The following is a 12,701-nucleotide window of genomic DNA, read 5'->3' on the forward strand; positions in this document are numbered from 1 at the left end:
CTGGACACCCCAAAGCTGAAGTAAAACAACTAAAGCACTCATATAGTCTGCATGTTGAGCATCTTCCTCAGAATCAACAAGAACATGAACAAGAACATTCGCCATTAATGGCATGAATCACATCATAATATATCAAATTCATGTCACAACAGATTTTTATGTTTGGTATAATTTTTTGTCCTCAAACGTTCAAATCTAAATTTCCACTGTTTGCCTTTACATTACAAAATGTCGAACTTTTTTTAAGCTTATAAATTCAAAAAGTTCTCAAGTGGATATAAAATTTGATGGATATATTTTATTTAAAAACACCGCTGACAATAAAAAAAGAACACAATAACAATTATCAAATGCTAAGCTGTAGAATTTATGCAAAATTATGGACGGGTAAGCAACAATCAAATCTTAATGTGTAGTTTCCAGTTACCCAGACTGTTTCAAAGTGCGTCAAAAGCAACGAAATATTATCAATACATTTCAATACGTAGCTCCGTCCAGCAAGGTTCACCACCATATATCTACAGCGCGCGCACATACTGCGTGCGTGTGTCCTCTTCAAGTTTGAGTCCGTAAGGGTATGTGTAGAAAGGCCACTACTAGACCAGCCCCTATAAACCTCATTTTCACTCATTAAAAATAAAATGACAAGCAAATACTTGGCGTTCTCAGTCGTTTAAACAAGGTATATTTTAAAGCTAAATTGAAAATTGTGAATTGAAGTGCAGTGACTTCGTATATTTTAACAAACCAAGTTGTACGCGTTTGAAATGCTACACGAACTGACAGACACTCCCTCCGCCTACTGAAACGTCCCGTCATACCTCGCGTGGCCAACGGCTCTCCCAACCGAAAGCTCGCTCATTGAATCATCGTACTCAACCTGCACCCGTTGATTTAGTGAAATATTTTGGAGCAAGTTGGTTCGGGCTGGATTATTACCCACCGTTTATTTGTCTCAAGTCTTCCTTGGCCTTCTGTTGATCTGACTACGGCGGTGGAGCGCGCTTTCCTTGGCTCGCTGGCAGTGTTTGGTGGGGAGGCAGGGGGAAGGACAGAGCTGGTCCCGAGTGATGATGGAGCTTGAGTCGGCCAGTAATAGAGGCGAACTGGGAGCTGTGGTGGAGTCACTGCAGCCACAGACACCGAGCAGACACGAAAAGAGTCTGGGGCTTCTCACGACCAAGTTTGTAACTTTACTACAGGAGGCGAAGGACGGAGTATTGGACCTGAAAGCAGTGAGCATGAAACCAGCCTTTGTTGTTAGCTAGCACATGTCATTTGGAGCCTGCCCGCTGTCGTGAGGTTATATGTACTTTCGTTAGCCTGCCTGCTAACCTAGCTTAGCTCTATGACAGGCTAATTTGAATGAGCTTTTGCTATTTTCTCCTTACTACAAAACGTCCACTTACATGTCATGTCGCTGTATTTTCTTATTTCTGGAAGTAGAGTAATAAGATTGCAAGCTGAAGTGTAGAAACAGAGCCTGGTCCGTTTTCAGAATGCCCCCTGGAGATTCAAAGTTTAAAAAGTGGGTCAGCTTTTGTGGTTCTTCATTGAGTTACCGGAACTGCATCTTTACACATGAGCAATTTTTCCTGATTAAAAATGCTTTCGTCACTTAACGACCTTTTATTCATTCACATTGGTATCCGCTGGTTACTTGAAAGGCGTATGTTCGTTTAATAACATTAGCATAAAATGTGTTAGCAGTGTTTTTACAAGTTGGTAGGCCATCATCACTTTAGTTAAGACAGATGTTACAATAGCACAGTAAAAAATCTGCAGCCACACGTTTATCAGAGGAGTATGAGGTTGATCAAATACATCGATCTTACAAAATTAACAGTAAACAGTCAAACAATTAACCCTTAATGAGCCAGTAAATTGTGTATGTGCCTGCAGCCAAAATCATCAAAATTTACAAGTGCACTTATCAAATTGCAAAGAGAAAAATATCTCAAAACGTTAATAGTGTTAGTACTTTCATCTTCTATTTAGATACTTGAAATGCTCAGTGAACCACATTGTGTTTGATCAGCCAAGCGGCACTTTGTCTACACAAGAACATCTGACCTCAGTGACCTGACAGACCAGTTGGCTTCATGGTGGTGAAACATGCAGCACTGTTCATTGGCCTCCAGATAGTAGAACACTAGTCATCAGTGTTTGGTTTGCCATATTTGCCAGAGCTATTACATTAATTTGTTCTGTACTGATAACAGACCTCCACCTTCTGTCTATCTACACATTGACACTGTAAGAAGAGGGGCACCTTGAGAACTTTGAGTTATATAAAGGACTAGTAATCTGAGGTCATTAGATATGTTTTGCATTATTCAGTAAAATTTTGTGGACAGTGTCACAGGGCCCACAAAGCTATGACTTATCAGCTCCAGCCATATGGTTAACATTTATTTGTTTTACATCAAGTGGTTACAGTATTTCAGTGGAGAAGGAAGTTTAAGTGACACTTGTGCTCTGTGTTTTTGGCAAAGAACTGGATCTGTTTGTACAGATATGCACATAGTTGTCTTTCTGTTCTTTCTTTTTTTTTTTCTGTGAACCTCTTTAAGGAGACGTCGGTGATAAATGTGACTTTTCCATTGCTTTTGTACTGTCATCTAGGCAGCAGACACATTGGCAGTGCGGCAGAAACGGCGGATCTACGATATCACTAATGTGCTGGAGGGAATTGGTCTGATAGAGAAAAAGTCCAAGAACAGTATCCAATGGAAGTGAGTTGATTTTTTTTTTTTTTTTTTTTTTTTTGGTCAAAACAGCACAGTGTGTATTTGAGAGAAATATTCATGCAATTGTAGGTTAGCGATCAATTGTGAAAACTACACCTCCGTAATTTGTGTTGGATGGACAAATTCCATTTCAGGATAATTACAATGTTTCCTGACCTGACATGGTCACAATTGCATGGTTTCATCATATTTTAGGGGTGCATGATAATATATTCTTTGCCAGTGTCCAGAATGCCGATATTATACAACTTAGTGTGGCAGATAACCAATGTCAAATTTACCAGTGCCAGTATTTCAAAACCAAAAAAATGTCTAAATTATATTTTCATCTCACAAATACTGAAAAACACATGTTAACATTGAGAATGTGAACAAGTGTCATTTGCAAATTGTATTTAAAAGTCCATAAACCATTTTATTATCTTGCAGATGAGCAATGAAAAAGAGACTTGAGCAAAATTGGGCCAAAAAATTCCATGGAAATTCCATTGATACAGAAATAATAATGTGAAACAATTTTTCATAAGTATGTGACCAGCAGCATGAAATGGCGTCAGTCCTACCACCCCTATGTTGTTATAATTTATGTACATATATTGTAGCTGTAAACAAATACAAAGAAGCTGATTCATGTGAAGAAGATTAAGGAGAGTTAGCAGAGGTTGGTAACGTTGGAATGCTTCAGGATCTGGTGGCTTGCCACGCGCTCATTCATATGTTTGTTTTTGCCACTATACTGAACTTATTTGATAATCACTAAGTAGGTGTCATTGTGTCCTTACCATGCTTCAACAAAACAGATGTAAAGTTACTGTTGCAGGAGGTGTAACGCTGCATTCTCTCTGCTGGAACTATGGGAGTACAGATTCAAACTGAAAATGTCTAAATAGCTGTCAGTGCTGTGAATTCAAATTAGTATGGTGGAGGCTGTGGCAGTATTTTAACACTTCAGTAACAATAAAGAACTGTAGGATAGATTCACACTACCATGAGAAATTGAACACACATAGTTCTTGTATGACCAAATCCCAAGTGGGCCCCCTCCCTGCCTCGTAAACAGCATGTCATCTTATCCCTTGATACTTGAGTGCGCATTTGAGTCAGGAAAAACAACAACAGTAATAGCATGATTCTGAGCGCATACAGTGAGGAAATATAATATATAATGTAAAATAAAAATGCAAGAAAGGATGAAGTTGTTAGTATTTTTACACTTGCAATATGTTGAGCGTTAGGAAGAACACCTACAGTCTTGTGGGTTTATTTATTTTATTAAATCGTTCTCAGAGGTTTTTTAATTGTGAGTATGAAATTTTTTAACGACAATCGCGAAACGTGCCATTTTCCAGGTCTCTGCTTCTGCAGAGAGCCAGTAGCTCATTAGTTGATTGCTTCTGAGTTGTGGGCGCAGGCAGCGCTGCTCAGTGCCCTCCCTCGTATACAACACAGCGGGGGGGTACCCCACACGTGGGTTCGGAGACACGTCATGTTTACCAGAGAGTTCAAACCAGCTGCGCTCACTGTCCTGAACCTCCACGTGGTGCCAGAGATGGGACAGAGTGCAGCGGCGGGCTCCGTGGCAAGACCGCTGGGGCGGTCTCATTCTGGGGTGGTCTCGTTCTGAGGTGCTCGCCGATTGGGGAGGGGACGGGCAGTCTCCCGATGCGTCCTTCTGATAGAGGTGAACCCCCGGTGCAGGAGGAACTGTCTGCCGAAATGCCTGCTGTACGGAACAATCGGGCCGGCAGTGGCCCTCCAGTGGTGGGTTACCAAGTTAGGACCGGATTTCTAGAACCTAGTTGGCAGGCTCGTGTGAATTATTAGCACCTGACAGAAAAAAATAATCTTACCAGTAAAGATACAGGCTGTCCACTTGATGGTATCTTGATGGAAGGCACAGCGTCTGGCTTCAAATATAACTTGCTGGCAAAGCCCATATTTTTATGCTGCCAGTTGGTGAAATGGTCTTCTGTGGAATATTGACTGCAAATCAGGCGGAGTGGGGCAGGAGCTTGGTGGCCCACCCACTGTCTTTGTCTGCCTGAGTCTACCTTTTAGAGTCTGCCATTGATTCACAGCGATTTGAATGCAGAAATACTTAGAAATGCAATTTTAAGATTCGTTTTCTCAAGATATGTCCTCTGACATCAGAAAAATGCCACATGAACAACATGAAAAACATTTTCATCTGAATAGGTCTTTAAGTGGAATCATAATGACCTGTATGAATTGATGGATCTTATTACAGTAATTCTTCAGCGCATCACTTAGCTCTAAAAGGATGTAACCTCTGTTTTCATTGCCCTGACATCCAGAACAGTGGATGTGAAAGGAGACATCGACATCTAAGAATTACTGTTACAGTGCCAACCTTAAATTAAGTTTTTAGTTTTTATTTTATCATTTATGATCCTCCAACTTTAGGGACCAAGAAACCTGAGGATCTTGGGGAAAATATTTGGAATGTCTCCATCACTGATTGACTAAATGTGAAGAATTAAAATCACTTCACAAATATGTGTACAGAAACCATTGAAATATGACACTGTTCAGCTCTTCAAGGACATTTGGTTGTTATTTTTATTAAGATTTCCACCTATTTATACTTACTCTCCCCAAGGTAGGGACATGGAAAAATACTAGAATTCTTTCGAGCTAAAGTGCGATTTCCCAACTTCAGAACATTCCTGGTTCTAGACTTAAATTCCTCATTCAATTTATCAATCAGTGTTTCAACTCATTCTTTTGAGTTTTACTCTTGGAACCAAGCTCATCGATGACTGTATGAGCCGTGACTATAAAGTATTTGATTTGGCATGGAAATAAAACAGAAAGATTCAAAGGTGCAAGACTATGTACATAATTATCGAAGGATTTAAAGAACGAATCACCCCATAAGGTATTGCAAATGACATTTCAGATTCAACATGCTTTAAAATAAACACATTTTGTGACCACCTGATAATTTTTGTTGCCCCTAGCTGACCTGTCTGGTTCCTACAAGTATCATTTCATTTCAGCGGCTCACAGCTTCACATTTACATTGCATTTTCTGCATGAAATTCTTATTCTGGTTTACTTTTGTGTTTCAGGGGTGTAGGTCCAGGATGTAACACCCGGGAAATAGCGGACAAGCTGATTGATCTAAAAGCGGAACTCGATGACCTGGCTCTCAGGGAACATGAGCTGGACCAGCAGAGAGTCTGGGTTCAACAGAGCATCAAGAATGTCACAGATGACTCCAGCAACAGCCCATATCCTTGACTTCATACTGTAGTCATGTGCAGCAGTTTGTCACATGGTCAGCACTAGAGGAGTGTAGCTCTCACACAGAGACCGTTTGGATCTCCATACTGATGCATGCTGTTGAATCATGAAGCAGTATCTTACCAATTAAATCTGCTGCATCTCAATACATTGCTCAGTGGTAGTGGAATGTGACAAGTCAGTCATGAATTTATTATGCTCAAATACACGATTACTCCTTTCTGTATAGTTTATATATTTCAGCAGAGTTTGTGACTGCTCAAATGTTTTGTGATGTACGGTTTAAGGGCCGTTGACTGCTCAAAAATTGCTAACAATAATTATGTTATCATGTGAAGTGATGGATCGTAGTATTTTATAAATACTCTTGATACTCGTGAAAATAGATAGGTATGATTTGTTGCTGCTGTGCACTGCATAGAAAAGTAATGGGAAAGTAGTAGAATATGAATTCATGAAGTGCTTCAAAGATGAGAGAAGTTAGGAAGATGTGGCAGGTTGCCTCAAGTATTATGGCATTATTTGTAATGAGCAGCCTAATATTACATTAAATAAGTATTTTGTAAGTCTGAATGGCTTTTTGTCAGTCCCTGCGGATTCTGATTGGCTGTCAGTGTTCTGGGGTTCATCAAATCGCTCTGAAAGTGAGTGCTGTAATTCACCACCATCGCTGTTCTTATAGTTGCGATGTGGACTCATTTGAGTTTTTAAAAAAATTTTAACCATTGATTTGTAGTTCTCATTGAAGTTATCGTTCTTGGGGTGGACAATCATCTACAAAAACACTCATGGTCTGTTTTTTAATATGCAGTAAAACACATTGGCCACCATCTGGCATCTCATGGGGGATAATCCCGGGCTATCACCCCCCACACCACAAGCTGTGCCGTCCTGGCTCTGTACAGCTCAAACTGAGGCTCTCTGTGTCCTGGTCAACCAATAAATCTCAGCTATCTGTCACATCTATGTATTGAGAGGTGGATATTCATTTTATCGGCAAATATGACTGATGAACCCTTAACACGATGATACTATGGCTTATGTAAAACATGAAGACCTCTGTGGAGCATTCAAGGGTAATCTTTTCAGATATTCACACTGATTTGTTTTTCTTTTCTTTTCTGTTAACCTGACAGCCTGAAGTTCAGTTTTCATCATGTCTCACCTGTTCGTTTGCCTTCCACAGGTGACACCCTCCTAGCAATTCGTGCTCCCATTGGCACTCAGCTAGAGGTTCCCATCCCAGAAGCTGTAAGTTTTGTGTGTGTCTCATGTACCTCTATTCCAACTCCTGCTGGCTTCTCTAATGTCTCATACCCGGTGTTTGTGTGTGTATACAGGTTCTCAATGGACAAAGGAAATACCAGATCCGTCTGAAGAGTTCATCTGGTCCTATTGAGGTTTTGCTGGTCAATAAGGACCCGTCCAGTGCCTCTCCTGTTGTTTTGCCGGTCCCTCCTCCAGATGACGTCCTTCAGAACCTCCCAGCACCGACGCCTTCCTCCCAGCTGCCTTCAGCTGCCTCTCAGGTCCACACAGATATCCCAGCTTTGTCTGTGCAGTTAGTGTCAGTATTAGGAAGAGACAGGAAGTTTTGCTTTTAAGTAAGATTGAAAACACTGTTGAAAAATACATTAAGGTGATACAAAGTTTTCTTAATCTGGTACTTTGAGTTTATAAAGGTTCAATTACATGGACAGAATGTCTCAAAACAATGTTTGCAGTAATGTTGCGATCAAATTCAAATCATAGTGTTTTTCTGGGCATTGTTATGACTTTGCTTGCTTGCTTGTTTTTTTTCCTCTCTCTTTTCTTCAGGCCCCTAAACCAGCTCCAGCCACATCTCCAAAATCTGGTCCTGCCATTGCAGCCAGTCAGACAGCCTCTGTGACAGGTAGGAAGGGGCAAGCGCTGGGCTGAAATTATGTTGTCTTGAAGTTACAAACAAGTTACTCAGGGTTCCCAGGCATCCTGGAAAACCTGAACAATTACAGACGAGTTTTCCAGTCATGGAAAAACCTGGAGATGGACCCTATTGTCTCACAACTCACATTTTTTCTTAATTTAGAAGTTACGAGCACCACACCCCTCACCCCCACCACGGACACACCTGCTACAGTTACTCAGCAGCTGCAGTCCTCTGCCTCACTGGATGGATCCATGTCTTCTTCTGCCACCGCAGTGTTTGAACCCATTAAGTCTGATCCTTCTGAATGTGAGTCTCTCGCTCTCTCTCTCTCTGCTTTCATTTTTATATCTATCTCATATCTATAGCTTCTTTAGAGCATATTTTGGTCATTTGTCTAGAATTTGGATCTATTAATTGTCATTGGGCTCACATCTGATACATTAAATACCAAAAATGATTTTTCTACTTTAAAAATATATGTTTACTATGCAAACCCCTTTCAAGCTGCTGGTTTTTTAAGGCAGGTTCTATGAGCCGCTTAATATGAAAATATCAACAATCAACTGACTGTAGATTTGACATGGTTCTGGGGTTTTTCTCCAGTGCTGGACTTTCCCAAAGAGCTCTCTGAAATGTTTGATCCTACAAAAGGTAAATGTCTCTTTGCTGATATGAAGTTACTTTCATTATCACCTTTTCAATGTCCTGCCAACATTTCAAAACCATCACTCGTCTCATCTCTCTTTGGCAGAGATCATGAGCGGAGATTTGCTGGAGGACCTCATGTCGTCAGAAGGTGATGAACTGATAAAGATTGCTTTCACTTGGTCTCATAGTCTCTTATATATTTTCATCTCATTTTGTTCTGTTTCACCTTCAGTGTTCTCGCCCCTCCTCCGGCTGTCCCCCCCACCCAGTGACCACGACTACATCTACAACCTGGACGAGACAGAAGGCCTTTGTGACCTCTTTGACGTCCCCATTCTCAACCTCTGACCCTGCAGATTAATGTGAGAGTGGGAAATTTTCTAAGCTACCTTGATTTTTCTCTCAGCCCTCCCCCCACCAGTGACAGTGATGGTGAGAGGAGGTGCAGGAAGGCTGATGATGTCTGACCTGTGTTGATGGATGGATGGTCACGGACACTGTGAGCTCTGTGGAACAGCAGCTCCATCTTCAGACTTGTGAGGAAATACAGGCGAGGAAAACACATTTTATTTGATGTTTTTCCAAGAGTCTAAACAAATTACTTATATTTTTGGATTGTTGTACTATATGTATGTAAGTGTTACATTTGTGTATCAGCTGTTCGTGCGTGTGTGTGTTTGCGTGTGTGTTTGCTTGTTTTTTTGTATGGAACACTCTCCAGTCAGATTCTTTCAGGACCCATTTCCTGTCAGGTCAGAGTCATGGCAGGCTAACGGAGCACAGCCGTTTATCACCCGGCAGCTGCTGACACATGGCTTGAATCAGTCCAAATGCAGCTGGGTAAATAAATATGCACTGTCATCATGTACATAGAGAATATATATTTTGTATTAACAGCACACCAGACTATTGTGTAATAATGAACATTTGCAACACAGGCAGAGCAATATCATACCAGACTCAGTAAAAGTTGAAAGTGTTTTTAATCATTCACTATGAAGTGCTTTTTTATTATCACAATGGGAAGTTTTAATTCAACCGGTCAGTGTTTAAGTGTGTTACCAGCTGAAGAGAGAGAGAGGATCTTAATGTTCAGCTAGTGGCATTAAGATCAATGGACCAAAAACTGATATGGGTAAAGTAAGTTTTGCTTTGGTATTTTTTTCTTTTCTATGCCTTTGTGTTTGGTAGTTGAATGTGCAGGGAGATGATAAATATTTTTACAGAGGGGCATTTGTTCATATGTCTCCTGCAATCTCTCTGGTTCAGTTTTATCACTTCTACACTGATAGGCTGGATTTTAGTTTCATTGTCCTCGGGACCGTTGGCGATCCAGATTTTTATTGGCTCTGATTTATGTATTTGTCGGAGGAATAACTTCTTTTTACCCTCCCCCCCTGCTAAACGTATTCTGTCTTTCAACTATAATTCTATAGTAATATCACTGTACCAAGTTCAGTTGTATATAAATGATATGTATGTATTTTTATTGATGCATTGAGTATAGTCACATCATGAAATACGCATTTTTTATGCTCATATTTGTATATCTGGCACAGATCCCCATTCATTAGTTGTATTCAGTCTGTTCAAGGTCAATGGAATGCTGCCTTTCACTCTGACATGACATGGTTTTATCATTCTCTCTGTACATGAGACCGGGGAGTAGGAGGATGGTGTGCAGACTAAGTACAAATGTCAACATTATTAATCATTCTACAGTGCTTTCTTCTGTAAAATCACTTGTGTAATAAAAATGTCCTGTTTTTGCCATGAATGATGTGTATGTATGCTAACTAGAATAGCATTTATTTTTTTAAACATTATAGATAAGATATTGCAGGATTGTTGCTACTAATTTGGGGCTACACTTCAAAGTTTGATATTCACTCTATTTTGTGAAAGCATCCTGTCTCCTTGTTGCACTTTACATCACTGTGGACAGAGTGGGTGCTACTTATCCACTTTGTGATCAGTAGCCAGTCATTGTGTTTGGACAGTGCTGTGAGTTTACCTAATCCTCTGGTGAAGCTGCCAGGGAATTCAACTCAGTTTTATGAATCCCATCAGTATGTAAGTGTCAGTGGGTACAGCTCAACCCTACAGACTGTTTTTAACAGGCTCGCTATTGCTAAGCTGTAGTTGCATCAAATGAAACAAAATAAAAAACCTTGGTATTTTTGTGTATTTTGTGTGGGTTTTGTTTTTTAGGCTACAATAAATGAACTGGAAGGGGATTCACAAAATGGCATGTAGACTACACCGATTTAATCCACACCCATTCATTCATCATTTGGTGAAAACAAACGTTTTTGATCATACAGTTTGATGCCGTGTCTCTGAAGAGGCCTGATAATATCCATGATACGCTTATGAAGATGTAACACAATTCAAAGATGTTTTTTTTTTGTGTGTTTCTGTGTTTGTGGCTGGACCATCTGCATGGTTATGGATGAAGAGGGCAAAGTTGGCCTGCCGTTTGTTGTAAAGATCACAATGGATCCAATATTTTTAAAAATAATATGTAAACTTGAAACTGTTTTCCTTTTTATGAATTAGAATTGCTCTTAACTGTGAGTGTGAATGGTCGTCTGTCTATATGTGCTGCAATGGACTGGTGAACCCCGCCTCGTGCTCGAAAGCCGCTGGGATAGGCTCCGGCCCCCCACAACCCTTACCAGGATAAGCAGAAGAAAATGGATGGAGAATTGCTTTTAAAATATATAACATCCCTAATTGTTCTTCATTATATTTTCATAATTTCATCAGGCAGCAGAGTGACACTTCAAAGGTCCTGCCTCTGCCAAGATCATAATTTGGAGGAAAAACATTTATGTTGGCCCCCCCTCATGCCATCCTGCTGCTGATTTCCCTCAGCTGCTAGACTCTCTAAACCTACAACATGTTGATGTCCCCACACATTCCAGGGGACACAAACACTTGATCTGGTTATCTTTAACTCCGCCCCCATCAGCAACCTTCAGGTCTGTGATTTTGGTGTTTCAGATCACAAAGTAGGGCTGCACGGTGGTGCAGTGGTTAGCACTATGGCCTCACAGCAAGAAGGTTCCGGGTTCGAGTCCCGGCTCGGGCACGGGATCTTTCTGTGTGGAGTTTGCATGTTCTCCCCGTGTCTGCGTGGGTTCTCTCTGGGTACTCTGGCTTCCTCCCACAGTCCAAAAACATGCAATTGGGGACTAGGCTGATTGAATACTCTAAATTGACCGTAGGTATGAATGTGAGTGTGAATGGTTGTTCGTCTCTCTATGTTGGCCCTGTGATGGACTGGCGACCTGTCCAGGGTGAACCCTGCCTCTCGCCCATTGATGCTGGGATAGGCTCCACCCCCGCGACCCTTAATGTGTAGGAATAAGCGGAAGATGACGATGGATGGAGGTCACAAAGTAGTGTCAATGGAGCTGCCTTTTCCCTCCCACCACCCAAGTGTCAGAGTAATTTCAGAAATCTGAAAAAAAAAAAAAAAATCAATCCTGAAGCCCTGGACCTCAAACTTTTCTCCCGTGGCCCCACTGACTCAGTCTCTGTCACTGAATCAGTCGACTTTTACGACAAGTCCCTGAGCAGTCCTCCACGCCCCCCTAACATCTAGGTTAGTCTCATTCTTGTGCTCAGCTCAAGGCCTTTGGATTGACTGTCCACAAACTGGCATACAAAGAACACAAGAGGGGGTATGCAAATCCTCATAGGGATGCACGGTCCAAATTTATTCCACTATAATTAACTCCAAACAAATATTTTCAACAATCCACATCCACCTGCTCATCGTCATTGGAGGGGGAGAGGAGGTTGATGAACTTAGGGGAGTCTGGGGATAGTTCCAGCGTGTTCAGGGCGGTCTGATGTGGTCGGTTGCTGTGGTGGGCTTTGCTCTGGGGTGGATGTAGACCAGGACAAAGAAGAGTTGGGGGAATTCCCTGGGGAAGTAGAACAGACAGAGAGAGACTGCCAGGATAGTGACACATATGGCCCCATTTAAGTGATCCACTGCGTTTGGTGGATGGCACTCTGTGTACACTGTTTGGGGCATTTTCAGCCTCATTCTGGTAGTTAGGGGTGCGTAATCAGAGAGCAAACCACTGCAAAGAATCAGTCATTATACACCTAAC

The 12,701-nt window shown here is 41.2% G+C and overlaps 1 protein-coding gene across 1 annotated transcript; it reads left to right on the forward strand.

Moving 5' to 3' along the window:
• The first annotated feature begins 817 nt into the window (after positions 1-817).
• On the forward strand, positions 818-10,763 carry e2f4 (E2F transcription factor 4). The gene is made up of 11 exons (XM_086208225.1): positions 818-1,235; positions 2,626-2,735; positions 5,843-6,003; positions 7,049-7,093; positions 7,204-7,268; positions 7,358-7,546; positions 7,836-7,911; positions 8,086-8,232; positions 8,530-8,577; positions 8,678-8,722; positions 8,807-10,763. The coding sequence occupies exons 1-11, from the start codon at positions 1,071-1,073 to the stop codon at positions 8,920-8,922; spliced, it is 1,167 nt and encodes a 388-aa protein (XP_086064351.1). The 5' UTR covers positions 818-1,070; the 3' UTR covers positions 8,923-10,763.
• The last annotated feature ends 1,938 nt before the right edge of the window (positions 10,764-12,701 follow it).

The sequence above is a fragment of the Aulostomus chinensis genome, chromosome 7 (assembly GCF_037954235.1).
Source record: "Aulostomus chinensis isolate RoL2024-O1b breed Wild chromosome 7, RoL_Achi_v1.0, whole genome shotgun sequence".
Taxonomy (NCBI): Eukaryota; Metazoa; Chordata; class Actinopteri; order Syngnathiformes; family Aulostomidae; genus Aulostomus; species Aulostomus chinensis.

Excerpts from the sequence above, each read along its gene's own strand:
- e2f4 (XM_086208225.1), top strand. The coding sequence starts at position 1,071 with ATGATGGAGCTTGAGTCGGCCAGTAATAGAGGCGAACTGGGAGCTGTG. Across the intron at positions 6,004-7,048 it reads AGATGACTCCAGCAACAGCC|CTATGGCTTATGTAAAACAT; the intron begins CATATCCTTGAC and ends AACACGATGATA. Across the intron at positions 8,233-8,529 it reads TAAGTCTGATCCTTCTGAAT|TGCTGGACTTTCCCAAAGAG; the intron begins GTGAGTCTCTCG and ends GTTTTTCTCCAG.